The 27035-nt window shown below is 49.5% G+C and overlaps 1 protein-coding gene across 2 annotated transcripts in view; it reads left to right on the forward strand.

Moving 5' to 3' along the window:
- Nucleotides 1-27035, forward strand: part of WDR90 (WD repeat domain 90) — a 1426420-nt gene that overhangs the window by 1076971 nt on the left and 322414 nt on the right. For both annotated transcript variants that reach the window (XM_085628141.1, XM_085628142.1), the window contains exons 37-38: nt 26581-26703; nt 26828-27008. In XM_085628141.1, coding sequence (XP_085484267.1) covers nt 26581-26703; nt 26828-27008 — 304 coding nt within the window. The remainder of the gene's footprint in view (nt 1-26580; nt 26704-26827; nt 27009-27035) is intronic.

Below are 27035 nucleotides of genomic sequence, written 5' to 3' on the forward strand. Positions count from 1 at the left end.
TGTCCTTTCCAAGCAGTGTCAGATGCGAGAGATGCAGCAAAGTTTGCAGTTCGATGTGGTTTAGACACGACTGACTCACTGGATTTCTTCAACACTGGCTGTCAGATGCCACAGTCTTATCCAGACGCGACTGCTGGCCGATGAAGGCTGGCTCGGCCGAGGCTGTTGTCTCACACCTCCAGACTACAGCAAACCTCCTGCATTCGCTGGAGTTCACTATCAACGTGCGGAAATCACACCTGACTCCTTCTCAGAACCTCCCTTTCATCTGAGCCGTTCTGGATACAGTGCCGTTTCCACTTAACCTCGCCAACGCCGAGACCAGGATATTCAGGCTGATACCGATGTTTCAGCCTCTATCCTGGATTTCGGTGAGTTCTGGTCTCCTGCATCCTGCTAGTGGCACATGCCAGATGGCATATACAGGCTCTGCAGTGGAGCGCAGGGATCCTGTACACATTTCCCTCATACCACTCCTGTCCAGAGTTATCAGGAAGATCAGGAACAGCCCAAGTCTTCCTTCTAGCTCCAAACTGGATATGGGGAGTTTGGTATCCTGAGCTTATGCAAATGAACATCGATCCTCCAATTAAGCTGCTCCTTTGGAAGGATCTTCTGTCGCAGCGGTAAGGGATGGTCCTCCAGAAGTCTGCAATGTTATCCTGGCAGCCAGGCATCTCTCCACTAAGATGGTATAGGCCTGCCGGTGGTACAAATTTGTAATATATTGTACAGACATTTCTATTGACTATCTTTCTGCTATTTTGCTTTTTATTTTGAGCCTTGCTCAGCAGGGCTCAGCTCTGGACACCTTGAAAGGGTATTTTTCGACTTTGTCTGCCTTCCTGAGGCTCCCAGACCAACCCTCCTTATTTAAAGCACCAATTGTGTATAGATTCCTGAAAGGCCTTGTACATATGTTCCCTTCGGCCCCTTTCATTATGACTCAGTGGGACCTTAATTTGGTTCTCACTTTCCTAATGTGCCCTCTTTTCAAGCACTTGCATAATTGCCTCTATGGCTACTCACAATCAAAACAGCCTTCTTAGTGGCAATTACATATACCAGGAGGGTGAGCGGGATGCAGGTTTTATCGTCCAAGCTCCCCTATCTGATGATATTCTGTGACAAATCGGTGCTTCGCACTAGGTCCTCTTTCCTTCCGAAAGTGGCAAACTTAATTTCTTGTGGGACAATCGGTCACCTTGCCCACTTTCTACGCTCTCCCTCATTACTCTAAAGAAGAGGAATAACTCCACCTCCTGGACCCAAAAAGTTTTTTTTCGTTCTACCTTGACCACACACAAAAGAGTTCCGGCTGGACGACTATCTCTTCATAGGGTATGTTCGAGCAAAGAAAGGTTGCGCAGTGCAGAAGAGGACCCTCTCCTGGTGGGTTGTCCTCTGCATCAAAATATTCTATTGTCTGGCCAAGAAGCAGCGTCCTGAAACCTTAAGAGCTCATTCCACCAGAGCTAATGCTGCTTTTTGCAAAGTGGAGTCCCAGTCCTGGGCATCTATCAAAGGTAAAGAATCTGCCGCTAGATGTTTCTATCAGTATCTTCAGTATTTTCAGTTATCTTAGGTCATGCCTTATCGGGTAGAGATATAATCTTGTCACAAATTCCTTACCGACCCACCCATCCTCCCCACGCTGCTTACATGTTTCTAGGGTCAGGGCTGTTCCTTTTCAGGCCCTAGTTTCTTAAAAATACACCAATGTCACTACATTTCATGGCTGTGCGTTTCTGACGTGGAAAGTTGTAAAAAGTAACAGACGCCAGTGCCCGAGGTGGCGCCTATATAGGTGACGTGAACGTCACTTCTGGGGTGGACGCCGCCGTCCTGTTGAGCCAACCGACGCCACCTACTGGCGCGAAGGGATATTGCTCAAAGAAAAATCTTCCGGATCTAGTCTGATGCCTGGAAAATTCAAAAGTAAGGAATCTGCAGCCACCAGATAATGCGTTACCGAAGGCAAGTAACTTATCCAACGGGGAGTCACTGGGAATCATCATTGAAGGCTTGTGCCTCTTGGTCAGTTAGCTGTTTATAGAGAAAACAATACATCAAATATACAATCGGATAATGCTTGATTTAATATTTTGACAAATCTAGATAGGACTCTCCACAATGAAGAGGGTAAAAAAAACGTCAAATGATCTGTACAATTATTTAGGCCATCTCTACCACAGGTAACTTGTGTAGCGAATTGACGATTGCTGTATGTCTGCTGTCTGTGATACACACCAATATATAGTAATCAGCAACCGTGTGATTAAAAAACAGGATGCTGGCACTAATATATGTAAGCCCGGAATGAAAAAGAGCTCATCGAAATGTAGATCTTTAATTTTAACAACTAGTTGTCATCTTATTAGATCAGCAAGAATAAAATAGTATAGTGTAGGCATGGCTAGATGTAAAAAGCAAAAGGTAAATTTTAAATCTCTACTGTGTGGAGGATCGCTGTCTTATTGTAAAGATACACGCAACTGCAACAAAATGTCAAACTCACTGATGGAGTAATATTAAGGGGATTCAGCCATTTACACAATCAGAAGCTAATATAGCCAAACCCAAGGAGTCCCATTTTACTCTGGACGAAATCGGGATCTAGAGACAATGAAACATGGTATCTACTGTTGTTGCATTGGGAGATGATGCCACCAAGGGGGGAAAACTCCTCATAACTCACCACTCGAAGCAAAAAGCATTGTCTGATCAGTGTAACTAGGAGGAAATGAACGAAATCATGATCATCTCAAAGCTTAAGCATTCCCTATTGCAGCGCACTCTGCCAGGAGTAGGGGAAGGAATGTACTCATTGAGGCAATCCGTCGCTCTCGGCAGGCATGAATCGAGGCCATGAGCACGCGGATGCACTCAGTCTTCTTTAAATAGCACGTCGCAGGGGGACATGTACGTGGGGGAAGAAAGAATGAAAATGCAGGTTATTACCGCTATGGGAATAATGGTAGATATTAGTACTGTTATCCCCTTGTGAAATTACTCATGAGTATGGCCATGTATAAATAATGTATTGGATAAGGTGAACTTATAAAAGTTAATTAACCAGAATGGAAATGGAAAAACTCCTGATACTGGATCAAACAAGGTGGTGGGACGCTCTACGTCTCTCGAAGTGGCTGAATGCTCAGGGCATCTCCTTGGTCACCCCACACCTAGCGGGATCTTTAAACACCAGGGCATCCCTGACTGTCCTGCCCAAAGTGTTGAAAAAGATAAACAGAGACTGCACTCAAGTCAAAGAATCCCATCTTTGGACTAATGAATGGTGGCCCCTGGCACTTGGTGACCCCCCTACCCCTAAACCTGCTGTGAAAAATTTGGGCTTCATACTTGACAAAGACCTTAATCTTGAAACACATGCCAAATCAGTGGCGGGGAAGTGCTTTTGGCTTCAGACCGATTCTAGGGTCTCTTTGATGCCCAAACAAACCAGTTGATTATTCAAGCCTCTATCCTGGCTCGCCTGGACTACTGCAATGTGCTTCTCTTCAGCTCTAATAAATCCGTGCTTAACCAACTGCAGCGGGTCTAGAACACGTCAGCATGCGCCATCTTTGCCCTCCCAAAGTACAGCCATGCCTCTAATCTCCTCCACCGCCTACATTGGCTGCCCATCGAACAGCGTGTTTTCTTCAAGGCGCTCTGTATCACGCATAAGATACTGACAGGAATCGTCCCAGACATTCTAGGCGATCTATGCACCCTGTACACCCCACTGCACGCACTGCGCTCGGCGTACTTGCGTCTTGCACGTATCCCTCGAATACGCAGAACTAGATCCAGCGGCCGCTCCTTTAGACGTCCGGCTCCCGCCCTATGGAATTCTCTCCCCCTACACATTCGCAGTAACCCTGACCATCAGGCCTTCAGACGTCTTGTCAAGACCTGGCTCTTTTCTCAGGTCTAAACCCTTAGGTCTGGTCCCCTGCTTAGGCTTGCTCCAGCGCTGGGACGCCTCTTTGCCGAGGCAGCCATGCGCTTTACAAGTATTTTAATCTTATCTAATCTAATCCTGGTGGTTCTGTACTGGGTGAGGAAAGTGTGTTACCAGAAACGTTTGGCCATGAACATTTGTCCTCCGGTCCAGCTGTCCCTCCGGGAGGACCTTCTGTTGCAACAGTAGGACCGAGTTTTGCACCCAAGCCAGTACAGCCTGCACTTCCATGCATGGAGATTGAGCTATGACAGCTGAGTGCTTTCGATCTCCCTCCCAAAGTAGGTAGTGTCATCCTCACAGCCAGGTGTCTATTTACCAAAACGGTTTATGAAGGATGCTGACAGAAGTTTGTGTTCTGGTATTCTTTCTGTGACATTCCACCCCTGAATGCACAGTTAGCAGATTTTCTTCTCTTTTGTTTGCTTTTAGCCCAGCAAGGTCTTGCTATGGCAACAGTCCAAAGTTCTCATTCGACCCTTTCGGCCTTCTTGCGCTTACCTGATCAGCCATCCCTTTCCAAGTTCCCCATTGTGATGCTTTGTTGAAGGGGCTTACCCACATTCTCCGCCAACACCTTTTGTGATGCCACACTGGGACCTTCATTTGGTTTTTATCTACCTGATGTGCACACCCTTCAACCGGATGCTCAGTTGTCTCCTTCTCCTGCTAACTACCATGACTGCCTTTCTCATCACCATGTGTAATCAAAAAGGGGGTTACGTCCGTCTCGGGGACCTGGTGGGATGTGATAAAGTTTATGAAAAAATACAATACCTGGCCACCAATTTTCAAGGCTGCTATTTATTTCAGCAGACTAAGGAACAATGCATTTAGTCACTGTACCTTACTTCACTACTTCGCATTGTTTAAAACATTTTTTACAACCATTTCAATATTCAATGGAGCATTCAAAAGTTACATTCTTCATTTTTCAGACGAAATTAACGCATACCAGTGAACAATAATGTGAAGGTCAAACAAAAAATGTAAAAATTGCATACATAACATTGCAAACAATTACACCAGTCTGTATCAGTTAAACATAAGATCTCAAAACAAGGGGCATTATACTTGGCTTCTATTTAGAGACGAGCTGCCTATGGGGAGAAAAAAGGGAGATCGGAGTCTCTACAGGGATATTTTTGTACTGAAAAACCCTCTCTAGAGTCCTGTATAATTACTGTCCCTCATAGGAAAAAAGGAAAATGCTGACGCGTTTCCAATCCCCATATAACTTCAGGGATTATCTTCCGGGCTGAACCACGGTGTAATCTGTAAAAATTAAAAAGGAAAATTATTTAGCACAGATATCAGCCATCTCTTCTAAAATGTTAGTACCTTTGTACATGGATTATGGTATACCTGTGCAATCAGACGAGGACATGAAGTCTGTTAGCCCAGCCGTTTCTTCAAAGCAGCCTCGGTGTGTCTGGTATTCTGACCTAAGTGATAGGAATTGTTGATGAAAGTTAATTAACGCTCTCTGATTTAAGTTACATTGGCGTCTAATGTATAATTACATCGCTTACTTGTGAGCTAGACTGTTCCCAATTGGTGTCTCCAAACGTTGTAAGGCGCTGTCGAGTTAAAAAAGTGTGACCACCGTTGCTTGTATTTCTGTAACAGTGGTGTCATTAAGCGGTCTCTCTAATTTTTAGATTACGTCAAAACTAAGTGCTTATGTGATTGTTAAGGTCTCATGTTTTTATTATGAGTATGCTTACTTGAAAGGTCGCTGTTTTCGCCCTCGGGTGTCTTAACCTAATCGGCGTGTGCCTTTGATTGAATACGAAGTTCGGCGCCCAGTGCCCGTGTGCATACGTGGGATTTATTTACTCTATTTCTGAAACATCAAAAAAATAATATTGACATTGTTTTAATGTTGCCTGTGGATTAAATAGCGCGCATACAATGTTGGCGGCCTCCTAAACTGTAGCCGTGACTTAGTTTGAAGCTTTTAGTCAATTAGAGCGTGTTACTTGTGTCAATTGCAAATCTGTTCTCGGCGAGAAGCGCTGCAACATTGTAACACAGCGTTCTATGACGCAGCCGAGCGTATACTTATTTCATTTGCGCTGGTATTACCCTTCATGGTGCTTCAGATTAAGCCATAAACTTGTGCTTATTTGTGAATAGACAAACCTTTAGCAACGCAATGAGTTCTGTTAGCACTCACTTTTGTTGTTCTTCTGATGCTGACTGTCGGGTAGCTCTTCGATCGGTTAATTGCGCACGTGCTGATGCTTCCAATTTTGAAATTTCTGAAGACAGGAAGTCTCTTGTGGATGTCAATGGATTTATGAGAGTTGTAGTCTTTTGCGATGTGTTATTGTTTGTTTGTGGATGTTTGGAAATTACAATCTGGGGTTGATTGATCGGCTTGCCTGAAGTGACATTTGTTATAACTGATATTTGAAAGAATTGACACACGGATATTAATTCATTGCTTGATTTAGTTCTGACATTTCATTGAGACCTTGTTGAGTGCAGTTGAATTTCGGAATTAAATAAGCTTCCCTTTTCAATAGTAGATTTTCAACATTCCCTCCACGTGAAGGTTGCTTTATTCCTGATAGCACTGCCCATACAAAATCTTTCTCTGAATGGTTGTTTTCCACAAAATGTGACACCATTGGCGCTGTTAGCCACATGCTTTTTGATTCAAGACTGATGCTGTACTATTCTTTGGTTGATTTGCTGATTAATTTTCCCAATGTACAGTTTTGGACACGGGCACTGAATGGCGTAAACAGTATTTTTGGTTTTACAATTAGTAAATTCTTTATGAGTCCATTTGATGGAGTCGTATAAGAACTCGTGACCTTTATGGTAATGCTACATGCGGAACAATTGCCACATTTGTGGTGTGCTTCAAAGGGCTGCGTATTCCATTGGTCTCGTAAGTCTGTCTTCTTGGTGGTGTGAGCGATATCTGCTCTAATGATTCTTTGACCAATGCTTCTGTTCCTTTTCATTGCAAACAAGGGTCTCTCCATAGGGTATTGCAATTGCTTCATGACTCCACTGTTACAGAAATACAAGCAACGGTGGTCAAAATGTTTTTAACTCGACTGCGCCTTACAACATTTGGAGACACCAATTGTGAACAGTCTAGCTCACAAGTAAGAGATTTAATTATACATGAGATGCCAATGTAAATGAAATCAGAGGGCGTTAATTCATATAACTTTCATCAACAATTACTATCACTTAGGTCAGAATACCAGACACACCGTTGCTGCTTTGAAGAAACGGCTAGGCAAACAGACTTCATGTTCTCGTCTGAAAGCACAGGTATACCATAATCCATGTACAAAGGTACTAAAATTTTAGAAGAGAAGGCTGATATCGGTGCTAAATAATTTTCCTTTTTAATTTTTACAGATTACACCATGGTTCAGCCCTGACGATAATCCCTGAAGTTATATGGGGATTGGAAGTGCGTCTGCATTTTCCTTTATTCCTATGAGGGACAGTAATTATACAGGACTCTAGAGAGGGTTTTTCAGTACAAAAATATCCCCGTAGAGACTCCTCTCTCTCCCTTTTTCTCCCCATAGGCAGCTTGTCTCTAAATGGAAGCCAATTATAAGTACCCTTGTTTTGAGAGAGCTTATGATTAACCAATACAGACTGATGTAATTGTTTGCAATGTTATGTACGCAATTTAAAAAAAAATTGTTTGACCTTCACATTATTGTTCACTTGTATGCTTTAATTTTGTCTGAAAAATGAAGAACGTATCTTTTGAATGCTCCATTGAATATTGAAATGGTTGTAAAAAATGATCTGAAAGAAACACGTTAGTTAGTGTCAAGAATTCCTGTCATACAAGGGAAACACGCCCTTATGTAAACAGGAGAGCTGTTACATAACTCAAGGAAAACACGCCCTTATGTAAACAGGAGAGCTGTTACATAACTCAAGGGAAACACGCCCTTATGTAAACAGGAGAGCTGTTACATAACTCAAGGGAAACACGCCCTTATGTAAACAGGAGAGCTGTTACATAACTCAAGGAAACACGCCCTTATGTAAACAGGAGAGCTGTTACATAACTCAAGGAAAACACGCCCTATATAAGGGAGGAACCGGGAGGTACAACGCTGTCGGATATTGTGTTCACACCGACGTACCTGCTTCGTGAAGAGCAGTGTTCCGGAGTGGTGCTCCAGTAAGGCAAGAACGGAGGTAGGTCGAGTCGTTACTCCCTGGGCCGTGTCTTGCCCCATCGTCACCTGTGAAGGACCCGGAAGCTCTACCGGTCAACCATTGAGCTTCGCTTTTTGACTCGGCTGAGTCCAAGCGCAGTGGCGCTTTTGCTGGTTGGAGTCGTAACTCCCAGCCCGACCAGAGACACAGGGACTGCCAGCTGTAACGCACACCAGGAGGTGTTTGCCGCGTTACAGACTCGGAAGTCCACAGGATCGATCGAGCGGCTGCTCTCGGTTCAGTCTTCTTGCTTGTGATTGGGGTATTGGTGACGCATCACCAGGAGGTGACTCCGCGTCCCGGTGCAGTCTGAGGAAGAGGTTGAGCGGCTGCTCCCTTCAGGTAGAGACCCCGGCTGGGTGTTTCCCTGACTCCTCGATTCTCCCCAACACTCTTCGTGCCCCTCACAGCCTACCGATTGGCATTGTCGGCCATTTCATTTCTGCCCTCTGTTGGCATACGCCGGGACCGGCGTATATGCAGAGGACGGTTAGGACCATCCGTGCTGTGGGCTGGTAACGTACTTAGCCTGGAGGATTCCAGTGACTATAACTTGTTTATTCTTTGTATTATATTTGCCTTCATTAAAACAACTAACCCTTCACTAGTGGTTGCGTCCTCATTGTCGTGTCTGTTAAACGATCCTGAGACGTTCAGGGCGTTACAAAATATCCGACCTTAATAACACTAACTGTCTCCCGGTCGATAACAGACATGGCAACACTTGATGATGTGCTGGCTGCTTTAGCGGCCATGCAAGTTGAAGTGGCTGCCTCTAGGCAAGAAACAGCCGATGTAAAAGCCAGACTGGATGCTATCCAATTGGACCCGCTCACGCCCAGCACCTCCCTCACGAATCAGACCCCTGCGGTAGTAGTGGAAATGCCGGTAGCCATCCCCTTGGCAACACCAGAGAGGTACAGTGGGGATCCTAACACAGTGCAGGTATTCCTCACACAAGTGGCGCTACATTTATCGTGCAAACCAAAGGCGTTCCCCACGAGTCAGGCTCGTGTGGCTTTCCTTATATCCTATTTGGCTGGAAACGCGGCACAATGGGCCGTACCTCTGGTGAGCAGGGACGACCCCCTCTTATGTGATTGGGGTGCTTTTCGCGAGGAATTCCTGAAGGTATTCGACAGAAGGGCTGACTCGTACACGGCGGACCGTGAAATGCTTGAGTTGAGACAGGGATCCAACGACCTGGTGCAGTATCTCAACGCGTTCCGAAGGCTGGTTGCGGAAACCAAGTGGCCTGTTGCTAAACAGACGGCGCTCTTCCATCAAGGGCTGTGCGATGAGCTCAAGGACGCCGTGGCTCATATTGACCCTCAACCCAAGACATGTGAGGGCCTTATCAACCTGGTATTACGGCTGGAACATAGGCTAAGTGAAAGAAAGGGGGATCATGGGAGAAAAGGAAAATCCCTTCCATCCTATGTGACGGTGGGAAGTCCTGAAACTTCCACCGCATCCAAGGGAGAACCCATGGACATCGGCGCAATACGAGCGAGCCTCACAGCCACGGAGAAAGAGTCACGCCGTAAACAAGGATTGTGCCTATATTGTGGCAAAAAAGGCCACTACGTACGTGAATGCCCTGCCAAACCGAAGACGTCACGTTATCGGGCCAACCGGTCGGTAACAGCCGTGGTGGACATACCGGCGGAAAACTAGAGGACTCCAAGACCAGAGAAGGGGCATCTCGGAGTCACTCATCCATCCCTTCACTTTCCAACTCGGTCACTAAGGGACAACGACACCTGTTTATCACGGTGCACGTGGGAGTGCATGACCAGTGGATACCCGTTGTGGCCATGGTGGATTCAGGGGCCACTGGCATGTTTATGGACCACCAGAGGCATGCAGGCTAGGGCTAGTGCTTCTTCCCAAAGCTGTACCCGAAGACGTCTATGCTGTAGACGGAAGGCGATTGGTGACGGGGCCCATCGGGCAGCACACGGGGGTCCTTCCGATGAGATATGGGTGGAACCATTTGGAACAAATCGATTTTAACATCATCCGAGCGCCCCAATATGGCGTCATATTGGGATTGCCGTGGCTACAGAAACACAACCCCTTTGTGGATTGGCCAACACATCGCATCGAAATGACGTCACCGTATTGCATCCTGCATTGTGGAATAAGAACGGAATCCCTTGACGCAGATGAGAGCGGGAGTCAGACGGTGGCTACAGCGGCAGAAAAAGATGTGGCTCTCCCCCAGGCTTATCACAGTTTTGAGGATGTATTTGATGAGGTGAAGGCGGAAGTGCTACCACCACATAGACAGTTTGACTGCCAGATCGACCTGGTGCCAGGGGCCAGCGTTCCCAGCGGCAGGCTGTATGCCCTGACGGAGCCTGAAAACGTGCATCTCCGGGGGTACCTGGATAAACTCCTCAAGCTAGGATTCATCCGCCCGTCCAAGTCTCCGGCCGCCTCGCCACTCTTCTTCATCCCGAAGGCTAATGGGGAGCTGAGAGCCTGTGTGGACTTTAGGGCATTGAATGCGATAACCATAAAAAATCGGTACCCCTTGCCTCTCATCAGTGTACTTCTGGAACAGGTCAAGAAAGCTCGTATCTACACCAAGTTGGATTTGAAAGGGGCATACCATCTGGTGCGCATGAGGGACGGAGACGAGTGGAAGACCGCCTTTAAGACCAGGTTCGGCCTTTTTGAGTACCTCGTCATGCCGTTCGGTCTGTGCAACGCCCCGGCAGCCTTTCAGTACTTTTTGAATGAGGTATTCAGAGAGGAGTTGGATATCTACGTGGTCGTATATATCGACGACATCCTTATCTATTCGTCCAGTGTGGAGGAGCACGTACACCACGTCAAAGCTGTGCTCCAAAAGCTGAGGGAAAACATGCTGTTTTGTAAACTCAGCAAGTGTGACTTCCACGTCACATCCGTGGAATTCCTCGGAGTGATGCTGAGTCCAGAGGGACAGGAGATGGCAGAACGAAAGATCAAGGCGGTGAAAGAATGGCCGGTGCCCCAAAGCGTGAAGGACGTCCAAAGTTTCATTGGCTTCGCCAACTTTTACAGGCGGTTCATAGATGGATTTTCAGGAGTGGTGGCCCCAATCACACAGCTACTGAGGAAGTCCAAGGAGTTTGTCTGGTCCCCTGAAGCGAACAAAGCCTTTGAGGCCCTGAAAAGCGCCTTTGGTAAGGCGCCGGTGTTGGCTCACCCCGATCCGGATCTCCCCTACGTGGTGGAAGCGGACGCGTCGGATGTGGCGCTGGGGGCTATCTTGTCCCAACGCAACCACGACACAGGGGTGCTTCATCCCGTTGCGTACATGTCCCGCAAACTCAACGACGCCGAACGCAACTACCATATTGCGGAGAAGGAGCTTCTCGCAATCAAGGACGCCTTCACCGAATGGAGGCATTGGTTGATGGGGGCAAGACATGTGGTATCGGTGTACACGGACCATCGGAACCTACAGTTCATGACTGCCACTAGACACCTTTCTCCCAGGCAGCTGCGGTGGATGATCTTCTTTGCGGGGTTCAACTTACGCATCACATATCGGCCGGGGACGGAAAACCGAAAGGCGGACGCCCTGTCCCGTCAATCTGCAGTTAAGGAACCATTGCCTGCGACCGAGCGTTCCATCATTTCCCCGAGGATGGTATTGGGGGTTATCCAACCGGATACTTTCCTGAGGGGAATAAAGAGAGGGATCAGGTCATTCGCATGGCGGAGGTGGCTTCTCAGTCACAGAGAATGGCAGCTGAAGGACGGGATACCCCTGAAGGGCAGGTGCCTATTGATACCCACGCCTAGGCTAAGGAAACAAGCATTCATCTGGTGCCATGACTCTCCATGCGCAGGTCATTTGGGCTTTGAAAAAACGGTGGCTAGCATGGGACGGCATTTCTGGTGGCCAACCATGAGAGTGGATGTCAGGAGGTGGGGACAGGAGTGTCCTACGTGTGCTACCATGAAGGCCGACCATGGCCGAACCCAAGGGCTCTTACATCCACTTCCAACCCCGGATAGACCATGGGATAGCATATCACTGGACTTCGTGGTGGGCCTACCGGTAGACCAGGGGATGACGGCAATACTGGTGGTGGTGGATTACTTGACGAAAATGGGGCACTTCATCCCCTGCAAGAGAGTCCCTACGGCCGGGGAATTGGCGTCACTACTCCTAAAGAATGTGGTACGACTGCATGGATTACCTGGGGTGATCGTGTCGGACCGGGGGTCGCAGTTTACTGCGCAATTCTGGAAGACTTGGTGCACTGCGCTGCATGTTAAGACCGCCCTGTCCACCAGCTACCACCCTCAAACGGACGGCCAAACCGAGCGCCTGAACCAAACGCTCAAACAGTATCTGCGATGTTTTGTGGACCAGGGCAGGGAAGAATGGGTCGACTTGCTCTGGGTTGCAGAGATAGCCTATAACAACGCCACTCACAGCTCCACACAGTCATCTCCGTTCTATAGCAACTATGGCCAACATCCCAGGTTCTTGCCATTTCTACATCCGTTCAGAGAGGACAGGATTCCCGCCACAGCGGACAGGGTGGCACACATAAAAGACACATTGATGCGCTCAAGGGCTGTCCTAATAGAGGCCAAGAGAAGATACAAGGCTGCGGCAGATAGGAAGAGAAGGCCCGGGCCACTGTACCGCACTGGAGACTACGTCTGGATATCCACAAGAAACATGAGGTTTCGAAAGAACAGTGTGTTCCATCCCAAGTACATGGGCCCCTATCGAATTACCAAGTGTATGGGTCCCGTAAACGTGAAGGTGTGCTTGCCCCAGTCATTGCGGATACACCCTGTCTTTCATGTATCATTGCTCAAACCAGCACCCTCCAAGCCGTCTGGGACACCTCGGCCGGTATGCGTGGAGTCGGAGGTGGAGTATGAAGTGTCGGGCATACGGGCGTCCAAATGGCGCAGGGGGAAGCTGTGGTACCTGGTTGCGTGGAAAGGCTATGGCCCGGAGGAGCATTCATGGGAACCGGCTGAAGGGGTTCATGCTCCGCGCTTGGTCTCCTTGTTCCATCGGCGTTTTCCTGCCAGCGCTGGACCCGTGGGGAGCCGCTGAGAGGGAGGATGTACTGTCAAGAATTCCTGTCATACAAGGGAAACACGCCCTTATGTAAACAGGAGAGCTGTTACATAACTCAAGGAAAACACGCCCTTATGTAAACAGGAGAGCTGTTACATAACTCAAGGGAAACACGCCCTTATGTAAACAGGAGAGCTGTTACATAACTCAAGGGAAACACGCCCTTATGTAAACAGGAGAGCTGTTACATAACTCAAGGAAACACGCCCTTATGTAAACAGGAGAGCTGTTACATAACTCAAGGAAAACACGCCCTATATAAGGGAGGAACCGGGAGGTACAACGCTGTCGGATATTGTGTTCACACCGACATACCTGCTTCGTGAAGAGCAGTGTTCCGGAGTGGTGCTCCAGTAAGGCAAGAACGGAGGTAGGTCGAGTCGTTACTCCCTGGGCCGTGTCTTGCCCCATCGTCACCTGTGAAGGACCCGGAAGCTCTACCGGTCAACCATTGAGCTTCGCTTTTTGACTCGGCTGAGTCCAAGCGCAGTGGCGCTTTTGCTGGTTGGAGTCGTAACTCCCAGCCCGACCAGAGACACAGGGACTGCCAGCTGTAACGCACACCAGGAGGTGTTTGCCGCGTTACAGACTCGGAAGTCCACAGGATCGATCGAGCGGCTGCTCTCGGTTCAGTCTTCTTGCTTGTGATTGGGGTATCGGTGACGCATCACCAGGAGGTGACTCCGCGTCCCGGTGCAGTCTGAGGAAGAGGTTGAGCGGCTGCTCCCTTCAGGTAGAGACCCCGGCTGGGTGTTTCCCTGACTCCTCGATTCTCCCCAACACTCTTCGTGCCCCTCACAGCCTACCGATTGGCATTGTCGGCCATTTCATTTCTGCCCTCTGTTGGCATACGCCGGGACCGGCGTATATGCAGAGGACGGTTAGGACCATCCGTGCTGTGGGCTGGTAACGTACTTAGCCTGGAGGATTCCAGTGACTATAACTTGTTTATTCTTTGTATTATATTTGCCTTCATTAAAACAACTAACCCTTCACTAGTGGTTGCGTCCTCATTGTCGTGTCTGTTAAACGATCCTGAGACGTTCAGGGCGTTACAGTTAGATTCCTCACCTTAGAATATCCCCAGGCGTCAGACTGGATCCGGAAAGTATTTTGTAGCAATACCCCTTGCGCGTCGCTAGGCGTCGTCTGCGACTCCGCGTCCGTCGTTGGCGTCGTGCGCCGGAATGACGTCATCGGAGTACTTAGACGCCGCTGACGTCAGTTCTTCTTTTTTCCGCGCCAGTAAGCGCCGATCCCGGAAGAGCTTACCCCTAGTCATTTTTTGACTACCTTTTTGACTCTTTTTGGTCTATCGACTCGACTCTGGTGCCGGTAGGATGCCTGGTTTTAAGGCCTGTGACGCCTGTCATCGCCTGATGTCCGTGACGGATCACCACCGCCAGTGCCTTTACTGCCTGGGGGCCGACCACGACGCTGAGTCATGCTCCGACTGTCAGGCCTTGACATCGAAAGCTAGGCGGGAGCGGTCCCGTAAGCTTCTTGAGCTTCGGCACTCGGCTCCGCGCCGCTCTCGGTCCCGGTCCAGGAGGAGGTCCAAGGACCGATTGTGGAGCCACAGCCATCGTCATCGCTCTTCAGGGTCTTAGGGTAAGTCAAAGCACTCCAAGAAGTCCAAGAGACGACATCGCTCTTCGGACTCCTCTCGCCGGTCGCGCGACTCGGCCGAGGGTCAGGGTGGTCCCACCCCCGCGGCTCCGTCGGAGCCGCAGGAGCCGCGTCCGTCCCCATACCCGCCGGTCCCTGGGACTGACGCGACTCCGGTGGAGGTCAGTGCCTTCCTCTCGGCCATGAGGGGCCTGGCTCTGCCGTCGACGCCTGCCGGCGCGCCTTCGGGCCCCGCGGACTCGACTGGGCGACCTCGCGTGCCGGCGACTCCGGCCCCGACGCCGCAGGTCCCCGAGGGATATAGGCCTGGATCTCGGTCGGCGCCGGTCGACCTCACGACGCCTCCTCCGCCGGTGCTGACACCGGTTCCACCTCCGACGCCGTCCCCGGGCGACGTCGTACCTCGGTTTAGCCCCTGTCCGGGGCCGACGCCGGCACGGCGCTGCCCGGCGCCGATGCCGGCGCCGACTGGTGAACCTTTCATCTACTGCCCGGCTCCGATCGTTCCTCCTGTTTATCGGGAATCGGATGATGAGGGCGACTGGGAGGGGTATGATGACCCTATGGCCGCTCAGGCTCAACTTTCTCAGGACTGGGCAGAGGAATTGGGGGATGCCAGCGGTCTGGATACCTCCCCGGATGCTGGTTTCATCTCTCCTCCGACTGTGGCCTCGGAGGAGTGTGCAGCCTTCTCAGTGGTGCTGCGCAAGGCGGCCGAAGCCCTCGGGCTGGAGTTGCCTGCTGTGGCCGTGAGGACTAACGTCCTCACTGAGGTCCTTCAACCGACAGCAAGCTCCACTGAGCCTCTGCTGCAGTTTAATGAGGCCCTCATTGACGTTCTGCAGGGCACTTGGTCCAAGCCCTCCACAGTCCCTCCTGTGGACCGGAACGTTGCCCGGCGCCACCGCCCTGCTCCGGGCGACCCCAGTTTCCTCTCCCAACACCCCACCCCTGAGAGTCTGGTTATCCAGGCCTCAACCTCCCAATCCTCCTTCCCGTCCGCTCCTCCGGATCGGGAATCCAAGAGGTTGGAGCAGTTTGGCAAGAAACTGTTCTCGTCCCTGAGTTTGGGACTGCGGTCTTTAAATACCGCTTGCCTGTTGGACCGTTATTCCCACTCTCTGTGGGATGCTGTGGAGGACATGCTGCCCTTGTGTCCGGTGGAGGCCCGGACACGACTCGCTCAAGCTCTTGCTGATGGTCGAGATGCAGCGTGGCATGCCATACGGTGTGGACTTGACACCACGGACTCGCCGGGTCGGGCGATTTCCACCACGGTGGCGCTTCGGCGTCACGCCTAGCTGAGGTCCACGTCATTTTCGGGGGATGTCCAGAGTTCCCTCATGGACATGCCTTTTGATGGCACTCGCCTTTTTGGTGAGAAGGCGGACAGTGCGCTGGCTCGGTTCAAGGACTCCCGGGCCACGGCCAAGTCCTTGGGTCTTTCGGCCCCGCAGCCGCAAACTTCCGCCTTTCGTCCCTTTCGTGGCCAAGGAAGGGGCGCCTCCTCACGTCTGCCCAGCCACCGGCCGCAGAACCAACCTGCACGCGGACGTGGATTCCGCCGAGGCGGTACTGGAGGTCAACGTGTCGGTCAGTCCACATCCACCCCGGCAGCATCCGCCTCAAAACCCTCCTAGTCCGAGCTTTCAGGCCCATTCCACGCCAGTGGGCGGCAGAGTTCACCATCACCTGCTCCACTGGCGCTCCACCACGTCGGACAGGTGGGTGCTGCAAATCGTCCGAAGGGGCTACTCCCTCCCCTTCGAGACGACCCCTACAGCCATGCCACCGCAGAACCACCGCATGTCGGGGGATCATTTGCATCTTTTACGGGAGGAAGTTTCGGCCCTCTTGGCCAAAGAGGCCGTCGAGCGCATTCCTGGTCCAGAAGTAGGTCGTGGTTGTTATTCCCACTACTTTCTGGTTCCCAAGAAGGGCAAAGGGGGCCTACGCCCGATGGACCTCAGGAGCGTCAACGCCTTCCTCCGGAAGGACCGGTTCAAGATGCTCACTTTAGCTCAGGTTCTGGCTGCCCTAGACCCTGGAGACTGGATGGTAGCGTTGGACTTGCAGGACGCTTATTTCCACATCCCCGTCCTGCCGGCCCACCGGCGTTACCTGCGGTTCACGGTGGGTCAGGAGCACTTTCAGTTCACCGTGCTTCCCTTCGGCCTCACCAGTGCCCCTCGGGTGTTCACGAAAGGGATGGCGGTGGTCGCAGCTCATCTGCGCTGATCAGGGGTTCCAGTCTTCCCCTTTCTCGAGGACTGGCTGTTGAAGGCGGGCTCGACCTAGCAAGTCGTCTCCCACCTCCAGACTACGGCCGACCTCCTGCACTCGCTGGGGTTCTCCATCAATGTGCCGAAGTCGCACCTGAGTCCCTCCCAGAAGCTCCTTTTCATTGGAGCGGTTCTCGATTCGGCGCAGTTCCGGGTCTATCCACCGGAACAGCGGGTCCGGGACATTCAGGCCCTGCGTTCCATCTTCCGGCCTCTGTCCTGGGTTTTGGTCAGGTTGGTGCTGCGGCTTCTGGGGCTGATGGCCTCCTGCATCCTGTTGGTACCTCATGCCAGGTGGCGGATGCGGGCTCTGCAGTGGGACCTGAAGTTTCAGTGGGCCCAGCATCGAGGCAAACTGTCCGACCATGTCTTGATCTCGGAGAGCACTGCGAACCAGCTGCAGTGGTGGCTCACGAATCGCGATTGGGTCAGCGGCAGATCCCTCTCCCTACCCCAACCGGAGCACTTAGTAGTGATGGATGCGTCCCTCCTGGGATGGGGGGGCCATATGGGAGAGGCGGAGATCAGAGGACTCTGGTCTCCGGCGGAGACTCGGCTCCATATCAACCTCTTGGAGCTGAAGGCGATCCAACTTGCAATAAAAGCCTTCCTTCCCTCTGTCCGGGGAATTGTCGTGCAGGTGTTCACGGACAACACCACCGCCATGCAGTATTGCAACAAACAGCCTTTGTCAGGAGGCTCTGCACCTCTGGACATGGCTAGAACATCAGGGCATCACCCTGGTGGTTCAACATCTGGCGGGCTCTCTGAACGCCGGAGCAGACGAACTCAGCCGCCAGTGCATGATGGATCACGAATGGCGTCTGAACTCGGACGTGGCGCAAGGTCTCTTTCAGCAGTGGGGAGAGCCTTGGTTAGATCTATTCGCCACCGAAGAGAACGCGCAATGTCAGCAGTTCTGCGCGCAGGAATTTCCAAGACGGCACTCGCTCGGAGACGCTTTTCGTCGCGAGTGGAGTTGCGGTCTGTTGTACGCCTTTCCGCCTATACCACTTCTGCCCAGAGTGCTGAAGAAGATCAGGCGCGACCGGGCCCAAGTCATCTTGGTGGCTCCGGATTGGGCACGAAGGTACTGGTATCCCGAGCTACTCAGTATGTCCATCGATCCCCCGATACGACTGCCTCTTCAGTTGGACCTTCTGTCGCAGCAGCAGGGGACGGCCCTCCACCCAAACCTGTCCAGCCTCCACCTCCATGCGTGGAGATTGAGCGGCGGCAGTTGATGCCATTTGACTTGCCTCCTGAAGTCTGTGATGTCATTCTGGCAGCCAGGCGTCCCTCCACAAAGACGGTATATGCCTGCCGGTGGAACAAATTTGTGGCATGGGGCACAGCAAAGGCTGTGGATCCCCTTTCTGCCCCTCTTTCTGAGGTTCTCCTCTTTCTTCTTTCTTTGGCCCAGCAGGGCTCTGCTCTGGGCACCTTGAAGGGTTATCTTGCTGCAATCTCTGCTTTCTTAAGGTTTCCTGATCAGCCTTCTCTTTTCAAGTCCCCTGTTTCTTTTTTTCTCAAGGGCATTACTCATATGTTCCCTCCTGTTCCCTTCGTAATTCCTCAGTGGGACTTGAACCTTGTTCTTACTTTTCTGATGTGCGCTCCCTTTGAGCCCCTTCACAACTGTCCACTTTGTCTACTGACTCTGAAAACTGTCTTCCTGGTGGCCATCACCTCCGCTAGGCGGGTGAGTGAGCTCCAGGCTCTGTCAGCTAAGCCTCCCTTCCTTTCGGTTCATCCGGATAAGGTTGTCCTCCGGACCCGTCCTTCTTTCCTTCCTAAAGTCGTTACTCCCTTTCACATCGGGCAATCGGTCACGCTGCCCACCTTCTTTCCGCCTCCGCATCCTTCAAAAGATGGAGAGGCTCCACCGTCTAGACCAAAAACGTGCGCTGTCATTTTATTTGGCTCGCACAAGCCAGTTCCGGGTGGACTTTTTATTGGATGTGTAGGTGCGAAGAAGGGTAAAGCTGTGCACAAGCGGACCATCTTGCGGTGGGTCGTGTTGTGTATTAAACTCTGCTATTCTTTGGCAAAAAAGGTCCCTCCTGTTGGGCTGCGAGCCCATTCCACCCGGGCTACTGCGGCGACGACTGCCCTGGGACAGGGAGTCCCCTTGCAGGACATCTGTCAGGCGGCGACGTGGGCTTCACTGCACACGTTCGCCAGGCACTATTGCCTGGACAGCCAAGTCCAGAGAGATGGCCACTTTGGCCGTTCTGTTCTCCAGGACTTTCTGGTGTGATCTTGGTTCGCAGGGATGGTATTGCTGGGGTATCTATTCTAAGGTGAGGAATCTATCTAACTAACGTGTTTCTTTCAGATGAACAAGTTACTTACCTTCGGTAACGATGTATCTGTAAGAAACATTAGTTAGTTAGATTCCTTACCGACCCACCCAGCCTCCCCGTTCTGCGAACCGACATCGAGGGTTAAGGTTCTCCCTTTCAGGGCCCTAGATTTTTTGGCACCAGTGTCGGTCTCTTGCATGGCTCAGCGTCCCTGGCGCGGAAAGCTATGTACAAGAACTGACGTCACCGCGCGAGGGCGGCGTCTAAGTACTCCGACGTCATTCCGGCGCACGACGCCAACGACGGACGCGGAGCCGCAGACGACGCCTAGCGACGCGCAAGGGGTATTGCTACAAAAAACATTCCGGATCCAGTCTGACGCCTGGGGATATTCTAAGGTGAGGAATCTAACTAACTAATGTTTCTTACAGATACATCGTTACCGAAGGTAAGTAACTTGTTCTTTTAAACAATACAAAGTAGTGAAGTAAGATACAGTGATTAAATGCATTGTTCCTTAGTCTGCTGAAATAAATAGCAGCCTTGAAAATTTGTGGCCAGGTATTCTATTTTCTCATCACAATAACATCAGCTAGGCGAGTAAGCGAACTCCATGTGTTGTCCGTTGTATCATCTCAACTTTGTTCTTCCCGGACAAACTAGTCCTCGGGATGAAAGTGGATTTTCTGCCCAAGATAATCGATCGGTCATGTGTCCCAGTTAGGCCTAGAAGGAAATGTTGCCATTTTACACAAACAATGGTCGTTCCTAAAGTTGGCTTCACTTTTTAGCATCGAATTTTGACACACATTTTGCATTCATGACACTTTGGGTTAGTTTCCTAGAAACGCCAACTTTGCATACACGAGCCAACTTCGCAAGAATACAGTCATATTGCCTTAACACCATGTACAAGTCCTACACATACATTGTTAAATGTGTTTGTTATTTTCGTACATATGGCTACACAGCCATCTGTAGCACAGAAAACAATAGCAGCCTGATTAGAATCTCACCCCAAGGCAAGGATGCCTTTTTCTATAAATAAACATCTTTTTCCAGGTGTAGCAGAGGAATCAGGAGGTCTCTACAGGCTGACCATTTTACCCAGCAGCTGACTAACATCACTGTGAGGGGTGTCCAGCTCGGGACTCTGACAGGATGCTACATTACTAGCCACCAGGTAATGGGGTTGGATAATCCAGTAAAGGGATTCTTGGCAGAACATACGCATATACCCTAGACACGTAGATTAGGGTCCGCATACTAGGAGTACACCAGATTGTTATATTATTCCATATGCTTGCAGATATGTGTTGTGTCAGCACAATGTTGGAACTTTTTGTATTGTTCACTGTCGTCATACTTCTTATAACGCTCGACTGCTTCTGTCTATTAATCATTGCAGCACATATGTTTTATACAAGAATCAACATTGTTTCAATCAACATTGAAAACCTCCCTCTGTGTATTATTTGTATATTTCTCTGAGTACTAGAGAGCATGAGTGGGCGAAAGGTTCTAGATCTGTCACCATGGTTCCTGAGGGAACAGAGTTGTCATGTTCAGTGGTTGCCAGAGCCGTTTGCTCCCTTTCTAGGTTTAGGGAACTTATGGTGGCACTGTGACAACATATCCTGCGGGGATGCATGAAATCTGTCTGGTACATACCAAAGTTTGTCATCCACAAACGCGCAGTTCCTACTGATTAGCAGAAACTACACGACAATGTCTTTCCATATAGGGCAATATATCACCTTGCCAGTTTTCTATGCACACCTTCACACATGAAAGGAGAAAGCACAACTCACTGTCTTGACCTTAAGAGGGTGCTCAGATTCTACGGATTACTAAGAGGATGACCAGCTTGTCGGTTTCTCAGGAGTGAAAAAGGACAAAGTGTTAAAAATGGGAGCCATCACTTGGATTGTGTTCTGTATCAAGATGTGCTATGGGCTAGCCAAGGATTGCGCGCCCATTCCACCAAACCGAAGGCTACTACTACTGCGCTGGTAGGCAGTGTGCCAGTTTTCCACATCTGTCACGCTGCTCCCTGGGCGTCCCTCCACAAATTCTCAAACCAGTATTGTGAGAAGTTGGCCTGATGTATGATGTCACTAGTTCTAGTGTACACCTTATATCAGTCCAAACAACCCTTATGGTGATTGGTTGTAAAGTCAACCTTATAGACCAGCTATCCTAGTGGTAGCATGGACAAGAGCAGTCTTAGGCTAAACTCTGAATGGCATGTGAAGCCAGCTGTTATACCATTTGTAACCCCTTGAATACCAAATGAGAGGACACCACAACATATATATATATAAAATAAAGTGTATTTATTCTAGTCAAACCCTCAGCACTCTTTATGAGATTCGAGGTAAGTACAACACAGTCTTATTCAAGCATACATTAAGTCACACAGGTAAGTAATACAGTTAGGCCCTAGGGGCCACGCAAACCATATACTAAATAAGTGGTATAAGGACCACTGTCACGAAAATAGGATAGGCCTATGCCTAGGGAATCGCTGGGGCTACACTACACTACCAAAGGTTAGGAAGTGGGAGGCCCACGGGATTCAGGTGCAGAGTGGAAACACTCACGCATAATACGTATAATCGATAAATAGTACAGTTTAGAATTATTAAGATTTAGGACACTTCTGGAGTAGCTAGGGAGTCAAGACTGGAAAAATAGACACTAGGATAGTCAATACCCTGATGAGCACCGGAGTACCCAAGTTACCTAGCCCACGGGCTGCGGGTGCATAGGTGTGAAGTTGCGTCGGGTTTCGTCGTCGACTCCTATGGATGCCTGAAGGAAAGATGCTGACAGGCAGTCAGTGAAGAGTGTCCGGTGGATCCCAAGGCTGGGATCAAGAAGGAAGGGTACCTGCAAGCAGAAGGGACAGAGTCTGGGTCACTAGCCAGTGACCACGTGGAACCAGGAAGGAACCAGGCGATGTCGAGAGTTTGCAGGTGAAGAGGTGAAGCTTGTCGCAGCAGCCACGGGTACCTGGAGACGTCGAGGACGACCAGGACCAGGAGGCGAGCTGTCCCACGAAGGCTCTTGCTGTCGGCGGCGTCGAAGTCGAACTAGGACTCACCAAGCCTTGGCAAGCGGAACCCACGAAGAATGGAGGACTTGCTTCTGGTGCAGACCAGGAAGGTCTGGGGTGCTTCTCTTTTTCAGAAGAGCAGGAGCCAGTCTGGAGGAGCCAAACCAGCGGTTGAAAGTTAAAGGTGTGTCGTCGCAAAGGTTACTAGCCAACGGGCCAGTGACCGGACAGACGCGGCAAGCAGGAAAATGCAGAAGGGCCCCACGCAGGACTCGTGGAGTGTGGGGGGCTGATCTTCGGTGCAGATGGTTTTTGGGGTTGGGGCTTCTCAATCCCCGGTGCACAACTTTGAGGGTGCCTTCAGAAGCTGCGCTGGAAGATACTCTCCACTTTTCCCAGGTAGCCGTTCCCACGTCTCTCGTCGCCTCCACGGATCTCAGCTCGGCTGTGGATGTGGATCAGGGTCGGAGAAGTCTGGAAGTCAAGGCTCTGGTCAGGCTCTGCAGTCGGTCCCTCGTAGAACTTCAGCAAAGCAAAGGGTAAGTCTCTTGATGGTGCCTGTTTGCACAGGGTAGCCACTCCTTGGCCACAAGGGAGATTCTTCAGTCTTCTTCTTTCGTCGAATGTCGAAGGTCCAGAGTTTTTGTTCAAGTTGCAGGTTCAGGATAATCTAATCTCCTGGGGCCCAGCTACCACACTTATACTAATCTGGGGGGCTGGGTTGCCTGCTAGGTCACGCCTTATGGGTGGGACCTGGGAGGGGGGTGGTTACACCCCCTTCCCTTTGTCCAGTTTCGCGCCAGGACTGGGGCTGGAGTGCCCCAGCACCGGTTTGAACTGGACTATGCATGGGACACCTTGTGTGCCCCAGGCATGTCTCATTCCTTTCAGCCCTCCCTGCCCCAATACACTAAAGTCTGTCTGGGGAGGTGCTAGCACCTCCCCAAGAAGGAAACCTATTGTCCAAGCCTCCCTTGCCGGGATCACTCCCAGCAGCAGGAGGTCAGACTCGTGTCTGTGGCATCAGCATCCATTTTGTGATGCTGAGGCTTTGGTAAGAGTTAAACAGCAAAGTAGGATTTTAACATGTCTCTCCCTCTAGAAGGGGGGAATAATATCCTCATCACCAGAAATGGTATGGGGGTATTATTCCAAAGTGTTAGACACCTTATACAACATGTTTTGATAAAGCCCAACCATAGTTACCATAACCGTTTAAGAGTATAAGGCACTTTAAGAGTATATGGTAGGCTATATCATAGAACAGCTATAAGGACATGGTTCCGAAAGCTGCAGAAAGGCTCAGCTCATGCTAGATCACCATCTCACATGTTACCAAGCACTCTGCCTCCAGGATTGTTAAGGCCTGCCATAGGAGTGGCTGATAGGCACACATGTGTCTATATATAAGGTAGGTATAGGAATACTACACCTAAGCAAGGGGTGATTACACGACCTTGCCCCAGCTGAGTGATCAGCCAGTTGTGTCTGATTGGGAGGCCAGACCAGGGGTGGCATAATACATGCTGCAGCCCCTGGGAGGCCTAGGGTACACCTATGCCCTGGGTACCTAGGGTACACTGTACAGGGTCCAATAAGGTGATCCTTACCAATTGTGTATGTACCTAAGGTACATGGAGTCCATTTTAAAGAGAGAGCAGACAGCCTGAGACCCTGAATGGCAGGATCTCAGGCCAACTAAGTCGAAAGACTAGCTAGACACTAGGCACAAAGTTGGGGGTAACCATAGTCCGATATCCACCTTCCTACAAGTATTACCTGAATTGCCAAGTACGTTCTTGCGGGATTTCCTGTCTTAGCCATTCCACAGATGCCAACCAGCTGAGGAGGTACGCCTTTCCTATCGTTTACAAGGTAAAGATTCTGTGGTTAGAAGTCTTTATCAGAAGAACAAGTTACTTGCCTTCGGAACCCTTTTTTTGGTAGAGACTCTGTCTATCTGCAGATTCCTCACTGCCCCACCTGCCCCGTTCTGCACAATGGACTCATATAGTCTGTTAATAAGATCCCAATATGGAAGTCTGCACACTGTCACATTCTGATTTAAATGGCAATGCATCCAATGGGGTGGATAGAGATGAGAGAGAAACTGACAGTGCTCGCAGTTGGTGCATATATTTGGTTCCAATATAACATCCGGGGTGGGACGGTCCTGGCGAGGAGCTGCACGAAGCCAGACAGTGGTTCATGCACACCTGGATTTTAGAGAATGACTTTTGCTCTCACTTTCAAATTCATAAAGTTGTGCGTGCAGATTGGGTATCGCTCACTGGTCCATGAGCGTGGATAACGACTGGGAATAGCACCTCTACATGGGGGGGTGTCCTCTCAATGCACAGCGTGATGTCCGTTGATTTACATTAAAACAGTTTGAGACAAGTTAGTCTGTTTCCATGAATTGAAAATAGTCACTTTAAATGTAGTTTATGATCCACATTAATTCAATAAGTAGTCAACTTGGAAAAGAAAAATAGAACTGAAATCTCCAAATTATATTCCAATTTAGTAGTCCCGATGCATTTCGGGCTTCTGTGAGCCCTCTATCAGGGTAATGTTAAACTCCTAAAAACATGAAGCAGAAAGGCTGGGGTCACTGAACGGCACTGTTCATGCCCTTAACATCAGACACTTCTTGCAAAAATCCAATACATGTTTAGTTCACAAAATAGCAGTGAAAGTCCAGTTGATTAGTTATTCGTAAATGCCAGAAAAAGACATTCCTGTGGTACCATGGTGACTGCTTTGTCATGCAATCCAGAAAAATATTAACAACATGCTCATTAGTTAACATGCTCCTGTGAGTTAGCGGGGTGACGTTGTTCCGTCATTCAAAGGGTGAAAACACAAGTTAAAAAAAACGCTCTGGAAGGGGGCTTGTAACCCACACACATTACTAACCAACGGGACTTTCACTGCTATTTTGTGAACTAAACGTATTGGATTTTTGCAAGAATTGTCTGATGTTAAGGGCATGAACGGTGCAGTTCAGTGACCCCAGCCTTTCTGCTTCATTTTTTTTTTTTTTTTTTTTTTAGGAGTTTAACATCCTCTGATGAAGGGCTCCCAGCAGCCCAAAATGCATTCGGACTACTAAATTGAAGTATCATTTGGAGTTTTCAGTTCTATTTTTCTTTTCCAAGGTCACTACTTATTGAATTAACGTGGATCATAAACTACATTTAAAGTGAATACATTCAATTCATGGAAACAGACTGACTTGCCTCAAACTGTTTTAATGCAAATCAACGGACCTCACCCTGTGCATTGAGGGGACACCCCCTCATGGGGCGGTGCTTTTCCCAGAGGGACTGCACGATGCCATCTGTTAGTATGCGAGAGAATTGATACAAAGTTTCCTAATCCAGTCTGGCTTCTGAGGAAATTCACAAGGTGAGGAATCTGTGGTTACATAGTCTCTTCCAGAAAAGACGTCACCAAAGGTAAGTACCCTATTCTTTAAGCACTGAGTTGTCTCCAAACCAGATGTTTCATGGTGAAATTCAGCATACAGTTCAGCTATGGCAAATCCACTTACTCTTCCTAGCAGTTTTCAGGAGTACTCTTCCTAACAGTTTTCAGGAGTATTCCACCAGATGAAAGACCCTTTCTCCAAAGCTTGCAAATCAACCATGTGGAAGTCATCCATCACATTCTGTAAACGTGTTTGCTTCAAAACAATTCCAGAAGCAATAGCCATGTGGATGACTTTGAGCTCAAAAACCTATTAAGACCATTAGCATTTCTTTATGGCCTTTTTCACTGCTAGGTCACTGTTTGGTACTCTATCCAAATAGCTTGTGACTAAATACAGGTCCAATACTTTCTGTTTGGTATATTATTTCCCTATTGATGTGGGGTGATGGTCACGGAATTATAACATTTATGGTATTCGGTTTTGCACTCTGTTTTCCCTCCTCTCTGATGGCATCAGTACAAAATTTGCCTTATGGGCTCCTATCATTCACATTTTGTTTTGTTTTCTTACTCTTCTTCAGGTAAATGATGTGGCGTTCAGTCCTGCTGAATCCCACTGTGCCACATGTGGTGAAGATGGCAGTGTGCGTGTGTGGTCGTTGGCCAGCATGGAGCTTGTGGTACAGTTCCAAGTGCTTAACCAGGTGGGTAAAGACAAGGTTATGGGATTGAGTTTAAAGGGTGTGATGAGTTGTACTTTAGAGAATTCTACCATTTTCAGAGCTATAAAAGCTGATGTTCACTCATTTTTGTCTGTATGTTCACCAGAGCTGCCTCTGTTTGGCATGGAGCCCTGTCTGCTTATCCACCAGCGGCCCTGAGAATCAGCGCATTGTGGCTGGATATAGCGATGGTACTGTAAGAGTCTTCAGTGTGTCTCGAACAGAAATGGAACTTAAAATACATCCGCACCCCTGCCCAGTCACTGCAATCACGTACTCTGTAGACGGTAAGGTTCCTCTTTGCTGTGCTTGTA

This window comes from Triturus cristatus, chromosome 10 (genome assembly GCF_964204655.1).
Source record: "Triturus cristatus chromosome 10, aTriCri1.1, whole genome shotgun sequence".
Lineage (NCBI taxonomy): Eukaryota > Metazoa > Chordata > Amphibia > Caudata > Salamandridae > Triturus > Triturus cristatus.